The sequence below is a fragment of the Castor canadensis genome, chromosome 5 (genome assembly GCF_047511655.1).
Source record: "Castor canadensis chromosome 5, mCasCan1.hap1v2, whole genome shotgun sequence".
Lineage (NCBI taxonomy): Eukaryota > Metazoa > Chordata > Mammalia > Rodentia > Castoridae > Castor > Castor canadensis.
In genome coordinates, this window is record NC_133390.1 from 29,033,068 (window position 1) to 29,050,344 (window position 17,277).

At 35.7% G+C, this 17,277-nt stretch overlaps 1 protein-coding gene across 9 annotated transcripts; it reads right to left on the reverse strand.

Annotated features, from left to right (window-relative positions):
* Positions 1-2,860: 2,860 nt before the first annotated feature.
* Rbm11 (RNA binding motif protein 11) lies at positions 2,861-15,348 on the reverse strand. 9 transcript variants are annotated; one of them, XM_074072894.1, is made up of 6 exons: positions 15,150-15,287; positions 13,639-13,838; positions 9,311-9,483; positions 7,817-7,889; positions 6,530-6,626; positions 2,861-4,231 (listed from the first exon to the last, which is right to left on the reverse strand). In XM_074072894.1, exons 5-6 carry the CDS (start codon positions 6,614-6,616, stop codon positions 3,944-3,946), a joined length of 375 nt encoding a protein of 124 aa, XP_073928995.1. In that variant the 5' UTR covers positions 6,617-6,626; positions 7,817-7,889; positions 9,311-9,483; positions 13,639-13,838; positions 15,150-15,287; the 3' UTR covers positions 2,861-3,943. The 9 variants fall into 9 exon arrangements, with proteins under 9 accessions (XP_073928995.1, XP_073928994.1, XP_073928993.1 ...); XM_074072893.1 differs by having other exon boundaries at positions 9,311-9,473; positions 13,639-13,749; positions 15,150-15,285; XM_074072892.1 differs by having other exon boundaries at positions 13,639-13,749; positions 15,150-15,285.
* Between the last annotated feature and the right edge of the window lie 1,929 nt (positions 15,349-17,277).

The window sequence follows — 17,277 nt, forward strand, 5'->3', positions numbered from 1 at the left end:
TGCACAAACTGGAGAACAAAGATAGGATACTGACATCTGCAAGAAAAAAAATGCCAGCTTACATACAAATTTAAATATGTAAGAATTACCTCTGAGCTCTCAGCACAAACCCTAAAAGGCAGGAAAGAATTGAGCAATATAATTCAAGCTCAGAAGCAGAATAACGAAAACCAAGACTTCTATACCAGGCAAAGCTGTCCTTTATCTAGATGAAGAATTAAGGGTCTGCCAAGGTAAGGATAAGTTAAAGCAGTTCATGTCCACCACATCTGCATTACAAAGGAAAAAATTCACATGGAAGAGGACAAAAGACAATGACAAGCACAAGGTCAGGAATGAATAAAACACAAAATGGGAACCAATGAACCCATGAAAGCTAGAAAGTAGTAGGCATGATCAACTCAGTAAACTCGCAAAACCCCAAATCGAACAAAGTCAAAAGTAAAGATCAACACGAGACTCAATCTGGAAAAAAAAGAAATAGAAACACAGGAATCAGTAAACACCTCTTAAACATAAGCCTAAATTTAAACAAACTTACCTCTCCAATCAAAAGACACAGATTGTCTGATTGGATCAAAAAGCAAGATCCAAAACTTGATAACAGAATCAAACACCACATTAAAAAGATCATACACTATGACCAAGTAGGTTTCATCTAGGGATGCAAGGATGGTACAACATATGCAAATCAATAAACATAATACTTAACAGAATATAGGACAAAAACCACTATCATATCAATGGACGAAGAAAAAGACATTGACAAAATTCAACATCCTCTTTCCTTTTCTCCCTCCCTCCTTCTTTCCTTCTTTCCTTCCTTCCTTCCTCCCTCCCTTCCTTCTTCTTGCCATTCATCTTCCATGGGTCATGTACCTGCTGTTTCCTCTGCTGGAATGCACTTCCCTGATATCCATGTGGCTCACTTTCTTTTCTGCTTTTGCTCTTTAACCCTAACAATCTCTCCAAATTTTCATATCAACATTTTTTCAGTTTATTAAAATCTATGTTTAAATTTTACTTATTTTTTCTATCATTTTCTTTTATAGCCATGTGGGAATGGATTGATACAGACCAGTGGCAAGTCATTTTGTATGTACAGACTTAGAACTTGGAACCACCTTTCTGAGAAGGGATGTAGAAGAGGTCTGATAATGTGGAACAGTTCAGAGCTACCATAGAAAGATGATCAATTTCTACATGGTTGAGAAACTCCCTCTCCTTCTTAAGATTTGTTCTCGTCAGGAATGGAGCCTCACATGCACTCCCGATATGCTTTGTGTTTACCTGTATTATGTTACAGTATTATCTTGAAATCACCTTCCAAACTGTCTGTCTATGTCAATAGCTCCTTGAGTTTTGGTACATATTTTCAGAGATGTAACCTTGGTACTAGCAAAAATCTTTCAGTGATATTCATTCATCATTGAATGATTCCTTAATGAATAATTTTAAACAGGAAATACAGAATCTGAATAAAGTCACAAAGATCAGCTGATGACTACTTAGAAGCAGAACAGTTGGACACTGTTTAGAATAATCACTAGAGTTCAGTTGGGAAGGAAGAGTGTACAATGCATCTTTTCTAATTGAATTTGTAGGTTTGAATAAAGTTATTTTTAACCTGAACATGGCAAGGGGATGGGTTATTCTCCTATCCAGCAAAGTACAACTTTATTTTCATATGGAAGTAGCAGCAAAAACATCATTAGAACCTAAACAGTAAGTGTATGGGACTGATAAACACTATTCATTTAAAGAATGGTTTAAGCTTCCTAAGCAAGTTCCAAGAAGTTTAGCTAATTATTATTAAATCCAGAGTATTTTGCACTAGATGCTGTTATGCGGGCATGTCAGGCTCAATCTATCTGAGTTTGTAACACGTTATCTGACTACATATGTATTATCTACCTATCTATCCATCTTCAATCATCTATCTATCTATCTGTCTATCTAATCTATCATCCTCTATATCCTAAACATTCTATAACCTGTTAATGATATAATAAGAAAGTATTAGATGCTTAAAAATAATTTTTTTTGGCCAGGACCAGAAAAAAATTATTACTAAACACCTTGTCCTAATTTGCTACAGAAATTTTTGTAGGTATAGGAGATAGTTTATTTCATGTTGATCATGACTGATTAGGTATAAAGAAACTTAGTCCCTAGTTGGGGCATCATTTAACTTTGTAGCATTCACTCTGATGATCAGGCAGAATAGAATCACCATCAATCACTTCAGCGAGTCTCAGGACAAACTACTTATCTGTGCTCACTGAATTTTCCTGGGTTAAGGGACAGAAACAAATGCTACACTTTAAAATATATTTCTTGAGCTTTCTACTGTAAAATATAATTTCAATGATTTGTATATTAATGCTCATTTTCACCAAAATCAAAACCAGTGTATCAACTGACTTTTTAAATGGTGTATAAATTAATGAGAAACACTCTCATTTCTTATGTAACTAACTTCACTAGTATGGGTGGAAATAGAGGTAAACTATGGACAATATAAAGGTCCTGAGATTTTACCAGACCACAGCAGCCACAACTGCTATTCCTTTAGTACTTTATGGTATTTTAGCTCAGTGTATGGGTCACTTCAACATATTCTAAGGTGTATTTAGCACTTACATATTTTTGACTAACTTCAAGTTTACATGACGTTTTTCCTGTTTTCCCACTGCCTGATACATTATTAAATTAGTGTATGAGAATGTGCAATAGTCTAATTTTGTTCTCAGATTCAAAGCTTCTTCTAGCATTTAAAGTACAATGTGTGTGCACATACATACGAATAGATTTTGAGAATGGAGGTTTAAAATTAGAAAATAAAACCCTGTGAGGCAAATAATTTCAATGATTTTTAATTCAACTATTGGGAAATTCAAGCATTGGGAAAACTGATAAAGTTACATAGACGTGTGACAGATACTAACAGTAAAATTACACACATTAACAATAAAGGTTAAGTTTCTAGTCTCTGATTGGTTCAAGTTGGGGGACTTGTTAAAGCTGGTATTGAGGAAATTTCTTGTCTGTGATGGAAGGAGTTTCAATGATGTTTTGTAATTCTGACATTTTAATACATATAATACTATTTCAGCATAATTTCTTTACATATATGCTGTTGATCTGAACTGGTGCTAAATATCATACATTAATGAAATATCATTTCATTTACTTGTTTACTATTAAGATATATATCTGTTAATTATAGCCTGCCAAACTGACTAGATATAAATCCTGACACTATGAACTAGTTTTCATTATAAGTGAGAAATAAAGTGACAACCTGACTTAAGTCATCTAGAAAGGGAATGATCGAAAAAGTAGGCCTGTGATGATTATCTTCCCTTTGGTATCACTATCATATATCTTTGTTTTATGAAATAAACCTGAAGGAGAGTAAGGCTCAGAAACAATATATTTAAGCATAAAAGATAATGTTAGTAACAAAGGGAACTAAAGCTTGTTTTTACCTACTCATTAGGAATAACATGCAACTCTTAAATATTTCTATTAGCTTCTTTCAGCAATTCATTGCTAAACTTCTAATCCCAGACTAGTTGAAGCATAGGTGACAATCTAAGGAGAGCATGGTGCCTTATCCTTAAGTATTTAATAGCTACTTTAATTAACAGTTTACTTTCACCCTCAGTAATAAAATTAAGTGACACAAAGTATATTTCTTGTTGACAATGGATCAAAAATGTCACGACAAATTAAAAAAGTAGTACATTACATTATTTTTAAAAGCTTTTACCAGTCAAGGCAAAAAGGAAAGAGTAAATCAGTAAGACATGTTTTTATGTATTTCAAAAAAGACAAGACAGCCAAGAAATTTGTCATTTGGTACAACATAATATTGTTTTGTTTGTTTTTTGTAAAGAGAACTAAACCCAGAGTGGATAAATTTTATTTGAAGGTAACACTAGTATCTTTTTTTCTTCTTACATTTCTGGAATTTTTGGTTATATTCGTTTCCCCTATCATTTTCTGTACTACTATCACTATCACTGTTTTGCTTTTGTCTCTTCCGTGTATTCATCTGATAAAGGTCAGAGTCACCTGGTTGTTGGTGAGTCCATTCATACGAACTGGGTCCAGCCTCCAAACCTGGGACATGATTTAGTGAGGAAGACCCAGCCGCGATGCTCGGGAGGGGAGCAGTCATCTCATAGTATGGGAGCTGTAGCACTGGATTTTGTACATACCACTGCTGTGACAAAAAGATATTCATCTACCAATACACATGCAAATGTTAAGCAGCAAAGTCAACAGTTTACATGCACAAACAGTCAAATGGAAGCCAAACTGCATTTTGGTATAAGACAATGCTTTTTCATGATAGGGGTGTGGGAGTTTCCTTGAATGGTTACATAATTAACATACAGGTTCAAGATAATGCTTGGGGCTTACTACAATATAGATTAGCACTGCCCAAAAGAAACTTAATGTGAACCACAAATATACTTGTAAATCTTCTAGTAGCCACAGTATAGAAGTAAAAAGAAAAAAGAAACAGGTAAAATTAAATGATACATGTAAATGTACCAATATAACCAAAATATTATCATTTTAATATGTTACCAATATGAAATTGTTAATGAGATATTTTACTTTTATTTTCCTATTAAGTTTTCAAAACTAAAGTTGCATTTTATACTCACAGTACATCCTACTTGGATGCTAAATTGTAAATACTTGATCTGAATTTAGATTACATAAAATTTACTGCTGAAAAATAACATATCCAAACTGTTTCAAACATATAGAAAAAGTTCCCAATGACCAAATCAAGTATTGATTTTAAAATTTAATAAAAACTAGTTGAAATTAAAATCTTTTTAGGTGTGCGTGTAGCTAATGGTTCCATGTTGTACAGCACAGTCATCATGATTAAGTTAGAGAGATGCTTCTGTTTTGAAAAACATATTAACACTAGGCCTGACATGGTGGCATATGCTTGTAATCCCAGCCACTCAGAAGGCAGAGATAGGAGGATTGTGACGCAAGGCAGTGCCAGATCAAAAGTGCTAAAAATAGCAAAAACATAAAAAGACTGGGAACTTGGCTTAAGTGGTAGAGTATCTTCCTTGCAAGCACTAGGCCCTAAGTTCAAACCCCAATACTGCCAGAAGACAAACAAACAACTCACCCCCCTAAAATGAACAAAGCCAAGTCTGTTCTAATTTCTAACTCTTCAAAGCAGAATGGAGCCTAACAGTGATAACATGAACTAGCTCCCTAACTCATCCCCACTCTATCGAAGACAGAAAGTGCTAGAAGACTTTGACAGTGTTTGATAAGAACTGGTTGTTGATTAATATTTATCTATAGTTAAGGAAGGGTTTTGTCCAAAAATTGGAGCATCATTTTATAGAAAACTTTGTTTACTAAATAAAAACTGTTATTTGAAAACTTCAGTGTCCATACATGTTAGGTACATGCAAAAAAAAACAGTCTGTGAATTAGAAGACCTGTATTAATCCCTCATCTGTCACTAATAGGTCTATAATCTTGGGTTTGATGATGAATATCATTAAACTTCCATTTCCTTACCAAAAAAATGAAGGGTTAAAAGGAAAAAGTATTCTAAAAATAAATGCATAATTCAGATTTCTAGTCTAGAACCAATTTTTGAGAGTCTTTGGAATGTATTTTACTGATTGAGAATCTTCATATAGTTTTTTCTTTAATTAAAAGAGATATTTATTTACTTTTTTTTTTCCACAGGCAGGGTCTCACTATATAGCCAAGTTGGCTTTGTACTTGCAATCTTCATTCCTCAGCCTCTTGAGTTCTGGGATTACAGGTGGGTGCTACCATGCCCAGCAACAAGTTTTTAAAAATCCATTTCAAAAGGCTGGGCAGGATGATACATGGATGTAATTCCAGCTATTCAAAGGTAGAGACTGGGAGGATCATGGTTCAAGGCCAGCCCAGGCAAGAAATCAGCACAACCCATTTCAACATGTAAACTGGGCATGTGCCTATAAACTCACAGCTACTTGAAGACATAGGTAGGAAGATCTCTGTCTGAGGCTTGCCCTGGGCAAAAATAAGAGACCCTATCCAAAAACCAACTAAAGCAAAAAAGGTCTGGGGTATATCTCAAGGGGTAGAGTGCCTGGTTAGCAAGGACAAGGTCCTGAATTCAAACTTCAATAGTGCCAAAAACAAATCCATTTCCAAGAACAATCTATGTGTGCTCAATGACATTACCTAAAAATACTTCACACTAAGAAATATTTAAAAGAACACCTTTCAAAATTGTGATTTAAATGAGAACTTGGTACTCAAATTTCACTGGGACAACTGTGTCATTACCACCATCCATCTAGCCCACTCCTGCTGAAGTATGATTATGGGATCTAAGATGACCTTAGGAGCAGAACAATGTTGGGGTAGCTCCATATTCATGCTAGGTTTAGGTCTGAGGAACAACTGTTATTAATAGTTTTCACCATTTTGTAGTTTGTGTACATATACCAAACCAAATGCATATCCAACTTACCATATTCTGAAAGAAAAAATATTCTTGAGGTAAAGAAGTATTATTGATTGGAAAAAAATGCACGGGAAAGGAAGATCTTCCCACCATTTCTTCATTCCTTGGGAGAAATAAAAGAAGTATGAAAATGTTAAAGTTTCTAGATACAAATGTCATTTTATCTTAAAAAAATGATAGCTTTACATAATTAGAAAAAAAGAGCTTCTCTGATAGCATTAAGACTAATTAGGCATACAAAAATATTCAGTTATTATTCTGATAATGCAGCAACATAGCAATATATTAATTACTTAATTATAAATAACTGAAATCTTAATATTTAGAGTCACATTTGGATTTCTGGTAAGAATGTGTTAATCATATTATATTTGTATAATGTCAAACCCAGATGAACCAGAAAGCTCTTTCTCTGGCCAAATGTATATATTCCCCCATGTTTTTGAGAGACAAGGAAGATTAGCTCTAGGACCTTTTCATCTGAATGGACACCCTTGCTCAAATCTTAGAGTGTGCATCACCACACTACAGCAGGAAAGGCTGATACAGCAGAGAGAGAAACAGGGCCTGTGAATATCAGTATAACCAGAACTCAGTTATATTTGTATCTTATCCTAAGTAGGCTAACCTATCCAATTATCTTTGCTCTTGCTTTTCAATGTGTCTTTCAAACTGTGTTTTAAATCAATTTGGTTTTGGAGTCTTTCTATTCTATGACCTCTGGGATAACCTGCCAGATAGTCTTCTTGGAAGTTATTGCATCAAGAAATCAGGCTACACAGAATTCTAGAATATTTCAAAATCAACATAGAGAGGTTGTAAAAAATAGTAAATAATCAAATGGCCTAATTTCAGAAAGATTAGTTTCAAGGCCAGCACTTTATCATCCTTATGACCTTGATAACTGGTCTGCTTTTGCATCTGCATTTACTAAAATATAAAATATGGATAACAGTATTTTACGATCCATCACAGCAAGACCTTATATTTTTAAGTGATTTATTAGGCATAAAAGCACAAAGGCAACTATAAAGAATACCACAAATGTAAATCTCTACCACTTGTTACTGAAAATATTAAGATTGAATTTTAATGAAATTATTTTCTGTCAATTTTCATGGATTTAGGAAATGAACTAAATTTTATCCTATGTCTAAATAATAAGGTTTTTCAATAGCCCAAAATACGTTAAAACTCTTGCTGGCTCATATTTAGCTACAATCTATATTTAATACATGTTATAAAGAATATGTTTACCTGTTTTACCTTTTGGAAAAATATATTTTTAATTACCTGTAGCTGTGTGAATTTATCTTAACACAGCTCTCAAAACTTTGGCTAGCTGGTTCAGAGGAGCGAGAACTCCCTTTAAAAGAAACAGAATAGATTAATTTATGGTATAATTATTTGGAGTTCTAACATTGAACCATAAAATAATCCAACATCTTAAAAACTGGGTGTGGTAGTGAAAACCTGTGATACTAGTATGTAAGAGGCTGAGGCAGGAGGATCAAGAGTTCAAGGCCAGTCTGGGCTATACAGTGAGACCCTGTCTCAAAAAACAAAAAAATCTAAACAAAAACAGAACCAAGAAACAAAACCCAGAATTCTTTAGGACATAGCATTGACTTAAAATTCCAAAGTAATGTAAGACACATGCACTTCTATCTTATCTCTTAAGTCACATTTATAGATTTCTTACATTATCATAAATGAATAATCAAATGTTGTCCCAAAGCAATGATCATGCTTAAGAATGACAATAACTTGGAACTGCATAACATACATGTTTTATTCTACATGACACTAAATTTAAAAAGGAAAAAAATCATTGTTGTTTGCTTACAGTATATAAGGCAGAAGTTCTCTAAACTGCCTCTAAAAGCCAATTCAACCTTACACAGGATGAGTGAGAACATAATATGCCTCGCTGAACCAGTTAAGCAGGCAGTGCCAAACAGCAATACAACTATACGTTAAAATAAATGAAGTGAAAAGCAAAAAGAACTATTTCTTTGCAAGAAGACATTGCTTTTGTTATTCTTACTTGTTTTTAGTAGAGCAAGGGAAATTTAAAAAGCCAAAAAATAAAGAAGTGATACATCAAGGAGCTTAAACCACTTATGGGAGGCAACATGAAGATTGCAAGACTTACCCCAGTGGCTTCTATCAGTCCCCTGAAACACCAAAGCGCTGGTGCAATAGTCTATCATCCTCTGGACATCTCATTATAGGTTACTAGTTTCTGACACGTTGCAGGAGAAGGCATCTGAGGCCACTCATGCTACGAAGCCTTCTACTAAGGTCACTCCACATCTACATTTGTCTAGTTTGCTCTTACAGGGACTTAATCCAGTCCCTGGAAATATGTTCAAAGTGGCTTCCCCAGAAAGACTAATTTGAAAGGGCTTATCTTCCAAAAGTAAGTATTTGATACCATACATGAATAGTGGTTAGAATAGCCAACACCCTTCTATATAAAACTTAGAGCTATGCTTTCTTAGTTCATGTGGATTTACTCAATTTATGAGTTAATAGTGACCATCACAGCTATTTCTGGACCAACTCTAAAACAGAACATTTTAAATTTTAAAACAAAGAAATGCTATAGGTTTCACAATGTAATTGGGAAGACTACTTAATTATATATATATTTTTTGAGAAAATTTAACAGCAACAAGATACTTTGTCTTATACTACATGGAAAACAAGATGCTTACATCTCTGAGACTGACAGCAAGCAGGAAACACACTTTGAAGATTCACCAGTTAGAGAGCAGGACTTACCAAATCGATACTGCACATTAATTGGTCTTCCATATAAACGAATTCCATTCAGCAAAGCTATGGCATAAGATACTGATTCTGGGTGCTTAAAGCAAACAAATCCAAAAGACTTCGGCTTTCCTTCTCTGTCTTTGCATATAGTCACTTTGGTTAGTGGCCCAGCCTACAAGAAACTTAAAAATTATTTTCTCATAAATCCAAAGATTTTTTTAAACTCAGATAAATCAAGTAAATTCAGCTCTGAGTAAAATGAAAATCTGTTAGAAATAGCTTTATAGCTCTGCTAATAATGTATCATCCTAAAAAACATCATCATTCCTCAATACTGTCTTTGTATTTTCTGATTTATCAAAGCAACATTCATGGGAAAGAAAATTTTAATAGTTTCAAATATTGTTTTTAGGTTTTACAGACTAATTTAAAGAGCATTTGACTCTAAGACTAAAATTCTACTTTGTCTTCAAATACACTTGTAGTAGTCAACTAAAAACCAAATTAAGGTGGGGCGCCAGTGGCTCATGCCTGTAATCCTAGCTACTCAGAAGGCAGACTATCAGGAGTATCACAGTTCAAAGCCAGCCCGGGCAAATAGTGCACGAGACCCTATCTTGATGAACCCTTCACAAACATAGGGCTCAAGGTGAAGGCCCTGAGTTCAAGTCCCAGTACTGCAGGAAAAAAAAAAACTGCAATGACAAGTTCAATATTAGTTAAGTCATTGTTTAAAAAAAAAGGGCAATATAGGCTAGGTATGATGTTCCACACCTGTAATTCTCACACTTTGGAGGCAGAGGCAGGAACATCACAAGTTTCAGACCAATCTGGGCTATACAGTGAGACCCTGTCTCAAAAAAATTAACCAGCACCATAATATTAGTTGGACTGGGGGCTTACCTAATAAGTGCAAGACCCTGAGTTAAAAAAAAAAAAAAAGGTCTTTTTAAGAGAAACTAAATTTATCAAGTATTTTGATCTAGTAACACCAGTTGGTAAATATTCCCAAGGGAAAAATGCTTTTATATGTTTAAGACCTTTAATTATTGTGGGTGCATTATTTATAAGTGTGAAAAATGAGAAAGTCTAAATTGCAGATATTATGCTGTTATATTATTAAAAATGGAATAAAATACCCCAAATAAAAATTTTTAGATTATAGATTGAAAACCTCTGATAAGGAATGGAAAATACAAAGCAAAGTCAAATATTGTAGAGAAATGTTAATCACAACTCAGAAATTACCTCACCTCCATGATCTCCATTATAGGAGATGACCACACAGTCTTACTACAAAGAACTGATTTAGTGGTGAATGGTGCATGCTTTAATGATTATTTTTCTCTGTAGAGTTGAATAAATATATAAATTGTTCTTTTATTAATTTATAGAAAAATACTAATTACCATCCTCAAAATGGTGCAGTATCTTGGGATTCAGTCCTTCTCTTTGCACCTGTGTCCTCCCAGGGAAGAGCTCATCTTGCCTTTGCCATCAAGGAGATCCTCACCAATCAGCCTCTTTCTCCCACTCAAATTACTTTCACAGAGATAGCTTCCTAGAAACCACTTTGTGGCTATGCATCAAACTCAACATAGTTGTAGCTGAATTCATTGTTTTTCCCCCTAAATCTCTACTCTAATATTTCTTAATTAAAAGTACCATAATAAGTCTGATTTTCCCATTTTAAGAGATTTTCAGAAATTGGAAACTACTTTAAAGGATAACATAGTAATAAAAATAAAAGCAATTTTCTAGTTTAACAATTCTTACTTTTCCACTATTGATATTAATCATATGGAAGTATAAAGGAACAAAACATGCTTAAATAATTTCAAATTAATAAGTAAATTTAGATATGCCAAAGAATTTTAAATATAAAATGTAGCAAGAAGATTTACTCATAGCAGAGATCACATTTTATAGTCTTTTAAAACCAGAATGAAACATGTTTGTGTTATGTTCTGGGTTTTGACCACAATGCTCCACCAAAAAAAATCTTAGCTCTGATAAAGTTTCAGCAATGTAGCAGAATTCAAAATCAATGCAAAAGAATCAGTAGCTTTTATATGCGAGTAACAAACATATTGAAGAAAGAAATCATGAAAACAATGCTGTTCATAATAGCCTAAAAAACTACCTAGGAATAAATCTAATCAGAATAGTGAAAGAATGCTGTAACAAAAACTATTAGGACACTGAAGTCAGAAATTGAAGAGAGTTCTGGCATGGTGGTACATGCCTGAAATCTCAGTTACTTGGGAGACAGGAATAGGACGATCACAGTTTGAACCCAGCTCTGGTCAAAAGTTAGGGAGATCCTATCTCAAAAAATAAGCTGAACATGTTGACACACACCTGTAATCCCAGCTACTGAGGAAGGGGAAGTAGGAAATCATGGTCCAAGGATGGTAGAGATAGGAGGATCATGGTCCATGGGTGGCCCAGGTAAAAACTGGAGACCCTACATGAAAAATTAACTAAAAGCAAAAGGACCTGGGGCATGGCTCAAGTGGTAGAGTATCTGCCCATGGTGAGGCTCTGACTTCAATTCCCAGTATTAAATAATAATAATAATAATTATTATATTAATAAACTAAAGAAGACATTTGAGGATGGAAAGTCCTTCTATATTCATGCATCGGCAGAATTAAAACTGTGAAAATGGTTATTTTACTAAAGGCTATCTACAGATTCAATGTATTCCCTCCAAAATTCCAAAGACATTCTTTGCAGAAATAGAAAAAAATACAAAAAATCATATGGAAGATGATTCTGAAAAGTAAAAGCAATCATTAGTAAAAATAGCAATGATAGATCACAACATTGACTTCTAATTACAGAAACAAAAACAATATGGCACGGACAAATAAACAGACATGCACACAGAATAGAGGACCCAGAAATAAACCTGCAAGCTACAGCCCTCTGATTCTCCACAAAGGTCTGAAAAACATTCATTGGAGAAAAGGCAGCCTCTTTAACAAATGGAGATGGGAAAACTGGATATTCACATGTAGAAGAATGAAACTAGATTCGCATCTCTGTTTACAGAAAAATTAATTTAAAATGGATCAAAGACCAAATGTAATACCTGAAACTGAAACCACTAAAGGGAAAAACACATCAAAATCTAGGCACAGGCAATGACTTACTTAATAGGACTTCAGTAGTTGAGGAAATAAGAGCAAGAACTGACAAATGGGATTGCATGAAATTAAAAATCTCAGTACAGCAAAGAAACAAATTACCAGAGTGAAGAGACAACCTGAAGAGTGTGAGAAAATTTTTGTAAAATATTCATCTGACAATGGATTAATATCTGGGATGTAAAAAGAGTTCCAAAAATCACACACACACCCAAAGAACAAATAAACCAATTAATAAGTGGGCAAATAAACTGAGAACAGAGAGTTCCCAAAAGAAATACAAATGGCAAACTGTTCAACACCCTTAGCCATAAAATAAAAGCAAATACAAACTACAGAGTCAGCATCTCATTCTGATCAAAATAGCTATTAACGAAGAAACAAACAATAAATGCTAGTAAAGGTGCAAAGAAAAATGAACCCTTACACACTGTTAGTGGGAATGTAAATTAGTGTAGCTAGTATGGAAGTCAGCATGGAAGTTCCTGAAATAACTAAAAATATATCTATCATATGATTGTGCTGTATCTCACCTGGGTATATAACCAAAAGAATGTAAGTCAGTATACAAAAGAGATAATTGCATCTCATGTTCGTGTGGCAGTTTTCACAGTAGCCTAGTAATCAGCCTACGTGCCCATCAAGGGAAAAATGGATAAAGGAATCATGGTATATTTACACAATGGAGTATTATTCAACCATAAAGAAGAATGAGATTGTTATTTTCAGGAAAATGGATGGAAATGGATATTTTCATGTTAAATGAAATGGGCCAGAATCAGAAAGAAATACCAAATATTTTCTTTCATATACAGAAGCTAGATCTAAAAACAGACAAACAAACAAATACACAAACATAAAAGGAGGACATCTGGGGGAGACCAGTCAGGGTGATAATAGAGGGTGATGGGGGCAAACATGACCCAAGTACATAGTATACATGTATGAAAATGTCATAATGAAACCATTATTTTGTAAAAATAAAAAATATTCTTAAAAAAATACCACACTTTAACAAATTCTTCCTGGCCAAAAATAAAAATACATGCTTGTTGCCTGACCTATTCAGTAAGACATATTTTAATTAGATAGAAAAAGAAATTTAAAAAACTGAGAAGGTGACATATATTGCCTTATGAATTCACACAGTAGATATACACTCAGTCCATACTGGCTAGAAATTACCTGTGTGTATGGGGTATTGCAATTTCACCAACATCTCACTTCAGCCTCCTTTTTAGAGGCTCAACATGAAAGAAGCCTTCTGGAGCAAAATAACTGTTTACTTTTTTTCTTCTTTTCCATTTTAAAGAATGTTAAGTTTCAAATCATTTTGTGCAAAAAACAAAACCAGAAAAGATTAGAACTTTTCTTCTAAAAGCATCCTTTAAAAAGATAGCAAATTAAAAAGATGAGCATAAGTGTCTTAAAATTAACATTTTTCAAATCATAAAAAGTTTTATGTCTAGGAGAAGAAACTGCTGGTGGAGAAAACCTCTCTACCAAACTGTGAGTATATAAAAGTAACAGGAGAATACTGTTATATTTAGAGACAAAGGTCTTCTAAAAATACTTAAAAATTCCTTTAGCCTCTGGTAACACTTAACAGTATGGAAATTATCTCCATTGGAAGGTTCCCTCATTTTAATAGGTGGAAATCACTGTTGAGTTCTCTTGAGGCTGGCATTATTCCTAATAGCAATGGTAGTACTACTAGTAGCAGCTGCAACAAACAGTAAGTGTAGCTGTTTTACTAGGTTAGCTCATATTCCTCACAATCACATCATAGTATGGACACTTTCACTCCCATTTGACACTTGAGGACAGTGAGGCACTTAGATTTTCATTTACTGGTCCTAAGTCACATTGCTGACTACAGAGGTCACACTTTCAACCAATTTCTATCCTATGCACCCCTTTGTTCCATAGGTTATTCTAAATCATAATTGAAAAATTCTCCTTTTAGAAAGCCCAAGGGGTGGCTCTCAAACTTGTATACCCCACAACTGACTTCATATTTGCCTGACAATTCTCAATCATTAAGCCGTCAGATGAGTGACTGAATAAAGATTATCACTCTGGCAAGTGAGACTAGGTGGACACAACAGGTGAGTGGGTTTACAATATACTGGAGACTTAATCCTGGAAGTACCAGGTCTCAAAAAAAAAAAAGTTTCAGAAGGTCTCTTGGTATGAAATAAAGGGCCTTGGCCAGGGAATTTAATTGCTGCAGTCGTGGAAAACGGACTGCCCCATGATCACAAATCCCACTTATCACACCGGAATAAAAATGCTCTGGAGGTAATGAATGAATGATGCACACGGACATGTTTAGTTTCGCTCACTGGGCTGATTCCCTGGGGAAGACAGCGGCAGGGCTCGGTTCTGGGTCCGGTCCCATGGGGCATTTCCGAGGCCCAGGCAGCCTCGGGGACCCTGACTCAGGGCTGCAGTCTTGTGGGGGCGGGGAGGAGACCCAGTCACTGCCCAACACCCCGGGACTCTGCAGTGGGAACAGTAGGACATTACGTCACTTCCTCCCCCAGCTGCTGGGGCGACAGGTGAGCCCAGGTGAAGCCACATCAAAACCCAGGCCCTGGAGGGCGGGCGGGAAGGGGCCGGCGCCTGCGGTCCAGGTGCGCCCGCCTCTCCGGGGGCGCCTCCGCCGTCCGCCGCTCTTTCCCCGAGGATGGTACCTGAAGGAACAGCTCGTAAAGAATCTCCTCCCGCACCCGGGCCTCTAAATTTCCTACAAACACCGTCCTGTCGGCCTCGTCCTGTGCAGGGAACATCCCTCCTCAAATCTTCGCCCAAGGATGGAGGAGGCACCAAACCTCGCCCCTCCGCCCGGCTTTCCTGCGCCGCGCTGGCGAGGGAGGCGGGGCCGGCGACGGGAGCGCGCGCGCCGGCGGCGGGGCCACGCCCATCGCGTCCCCGCGGGGCCCCGCCCACCACGCTGACGCCCCGCCCCCATCGGCCCGGGAGGGTGGGTGAGAGGAGAGAGTAGGGCTCCAGGGACGTTCCAGTTTTCTTATGGGGATGCCCTCTATATTCTCAGGCACAATATTCACTGATTTTGGATTTATGCAACCAACATTTTCAATAAAACACTATAGAGATGATGTAAGGTTTAGTAGCTTCACTACAGAGGCTTCTAGGCCAATGAGAAAAATATTGGTCTCCAAAGAATAAATCACTAAGGTTTTAAAATCAGATTATTCCTAAGATAACTTTTGAAAGAACGAATGCATGCACGACTGGTGATACAATAGAGAACTAAAATTAAAGTTTATTTGCCAGGAAACGGTCACAATAGAAGTCTTTGAAAACGACAACAGAAATTTTAGGTGGGCCCTAAAAGGCAGCTGAACTTGGATCTTGGGAAATTACACAGGACCCTGCAATTCCTGTAAAATCCTGCAATAGTGAGGACTCGGGTGGGTCTTTAGCTTCGTGTCGTGGTGGGAAATCTCTTGAAGAAGGTATACCTTTGTAAAGGGTGATGGGCCAGAAAAATCATCTTTTCCAAGGAAAAGGACACATTTTAGGAAATCCTAATTTCTCATTTAGCTCTGATAATGCTGAGTTTTTTGTCCTTGGAAAAACAACTTCTTTTAGGAATTCTGGGTGTTTCTTAAGGAATGGACTAAATATAGTTACTTTGTTCAATAGTGCTTCTTGTTAGGCACTCCGTCTTTAGCCCTGGGAAACAAAGATAAATATAAAAATCGTCCCTGTGAGAAAAGCAGACTTCCTATATACACAAATACTAACGTCAGCTGACATTTCATGATTCTCAGTCCTGTCTCTGTCTTTTCCTCTTCCTTTCCGGTCTTCAGTATAATTGTAGTAGGGTAGGAGGACCTCGAGGAAACAAGTACATTGTAAGCAAATACCAAATGTATGTTGATCAAATGAATGAATACCTGCAGGTGTCTGTTACGCAAAGATCGCTTTACATATTTGTGTATTTACCTCAAAATTCTTATTCAATCCAAGGTATTTCTTCTTTTTGCCGTATTAGGGATTGAGCTCAGGGCCTCATTCATAGTAGGGATAGCTTGTAAGGATAGCATACACCAAGCTCTTTTGTTTGTATTTTTGTTCTTCAGATTGGGTCTTGCTAACTTTGTCTGGGCGGGCCTTGAACTTGTGATCCTCCTGTCTATTCTTCCAAGCAACCAAGGTTGTAGGTGTATGCCACCATACTTGACCCAACATGTCTTCTCTTTTACTTCCCTTCGCCCACGACTAATCTGGGAGTCATATTTTTAAGTTTCATTGTAAAAAGTATATATATATATATAATATATATAATACATATGTTATATATATAACTGATCATGCTATGAACCCTTGTATTTACTAATAATTAATGATCATATTATTAATCATATTATATTCTTATATTGATGTTTACCATTCTTTGTCTGAAAACGTAAATGACTTTGGTGCTCTTATCATGCTCTCTTCTCTTTCGTCCATAAGTTTGTAGTGCTTATACTTCTAGAGTATTTATTGAATGTTACAACCTCTGAAATTCAGCACATGCAGTTAGCTTGTTCATAATTTGATTTCTGTAGGTCATTTTCCTAATGTAAGTATATTGATTTCCTAACCCATATGAATGCTTCATGGTAATAGAACTATCTAAAAAATAATTCACTCTATGGAGTGTTTACTGAGTTATTAGTCACATATAAGGGTTTTGCCATTTTTCAGCCTGCCCCTTGAGCTCCCTACAATGATAATGGAGGGTTTCTACACCTATCTATCTTCATTATTAATCCACAGTATATGCATTATTAGACTAATCCTTCATTC

Excerpts from the sequence above, each read along its gene's own strand:
- Rbm11 (XM_020183882.2), bottom strand. The coding sequence starts at position 15,245 with ATGTTCCCTGCACAGGACGAGGCCGACAGGACGGTGTTTGTAGGAAAT. Across the intron at positions 9,474-15,149 it reads TTTACGAGCTGTTCCTTCAG|GCTGGGCCACTAACCAAAGT; the intron begins GTACCATCCTCG and ends AGTTTCTTGTAG. Across the intron at positions 4,232-6,529 it reads ATTTTTTCTTTCAGAATATG|CAGTGGTATGTACAAAATCC; the intron begins GTAAGTTGGATA and ends TTTTTGTCACAG.